The sequence below is a fragment of the Acyrthosiphon pisum genome, unplaced genomic scaffold (assembly GCF_005508785.2).
Source record: "Acyrthosiphon pisum isolate AL4f unplaced genomic scaffold, pea_aphid_22Mar2018_4r6ur Scaffold_21681;HRSCAF=24580, whole genome shotgun sequence".
Classification (NCBI taxonomy): Eukaryota; Metazoa; Arthropoda; class Insecta; order Hemiptera; family Aphididae; genus Acyrthosiphon; species Acyrthosiphon pisum.
Window position 1 is genome coordinate 1 of NW_021771174.1, and position 860 is coordinate 860.

Below are 860 nucleotides of genomic sequence, written 5' to 3' on the forward strand. Positions count from 1 at the left end.
AAATAATTTATGTGAAATAAAAACAAGCATGATATATAAAAAAGTATTTTCATTTATTAATATTAAGGTTTTACAATAAAATATATTTATAAGGTTCTTACTTCTCCATTAAATGGATTATAAGTTATAATTTGGTCATGTAATATTAAACAATATGCTGAAGTTGAAGCTGGAAACGCTACGTCGGCTTCTATTTCAATCCTGAGGTCGACAGTTGACATTTTCACATTGTCGTTTTGTCGGCTCATGTCAACGACTATGATTGGAGACAGATTTTTGAAATCTGAACGGTTCAATAGAGGTGTCACATCATCATGACCGTAGTAAGATTTTTGGAACTCTGCATACGCGCGATATAATGTCGCCATCTTATTTTTGGTAAAGTCGTTTTGAAAATCTTCGTAGGGAAATACTTCAGAGTTTAAATAAACCTTTTTAAAGTTTTTAATTTTACAATGATCGAAATATGACATTGATTTACTCGAACTATTTTTCCTATCAGTTTGAAATCCGATAATAACATATCTAGGTTTTTCTAATTTGTTCGATGTCTTTTCTTTCCACAAATGCGAAGTGTTTTGTGGTAAAAATGGATGTTCACACAGTTCCCACGATCTAAATGCACATGTCAGGGGTTTTTGACTGTTGACTTCTTTCAACAATCGAATTTTTTCTCTATCGCTAACTCTCAGTATGGGCATCCGCCACAATATTTTTGTTATGTTTATTTTAACGTCTTTTAGTTTAGGAGCGTCTGCCACAACTTCATTATTTTTATACTGTTTGATTGCATTTAAATCGATCGACGCTCTATTTAATATGAGTTGCTGGTTACAGTTTATTAAAATGCGTTTATAATC

General features: G+C 31.6%; 1 protein-coding gene across 1 annotated transcript in view; it reads right to left on the reverse strand.

Annotated features, from left to right (window-relative positions):
- Window positions 1-101: 101 nt before the first annotated feature.
- The window catches only part of LOC103309068, a gene marked incomplete at its 3' end in the record, with an annotated part of 1,340 nt that continues 581 nt past the window's right edge, over window positions 102-860 (reverse strand). Inside the window, exon 2 of the mRNA XM_008183633.2 lies at window positions 102-827. Coding sequence (XP_008181855.2) covers window positions 102-827 — 726 coding nt within the window. The remainder of the gene's footprint in view (window positions 828-860) is intronic.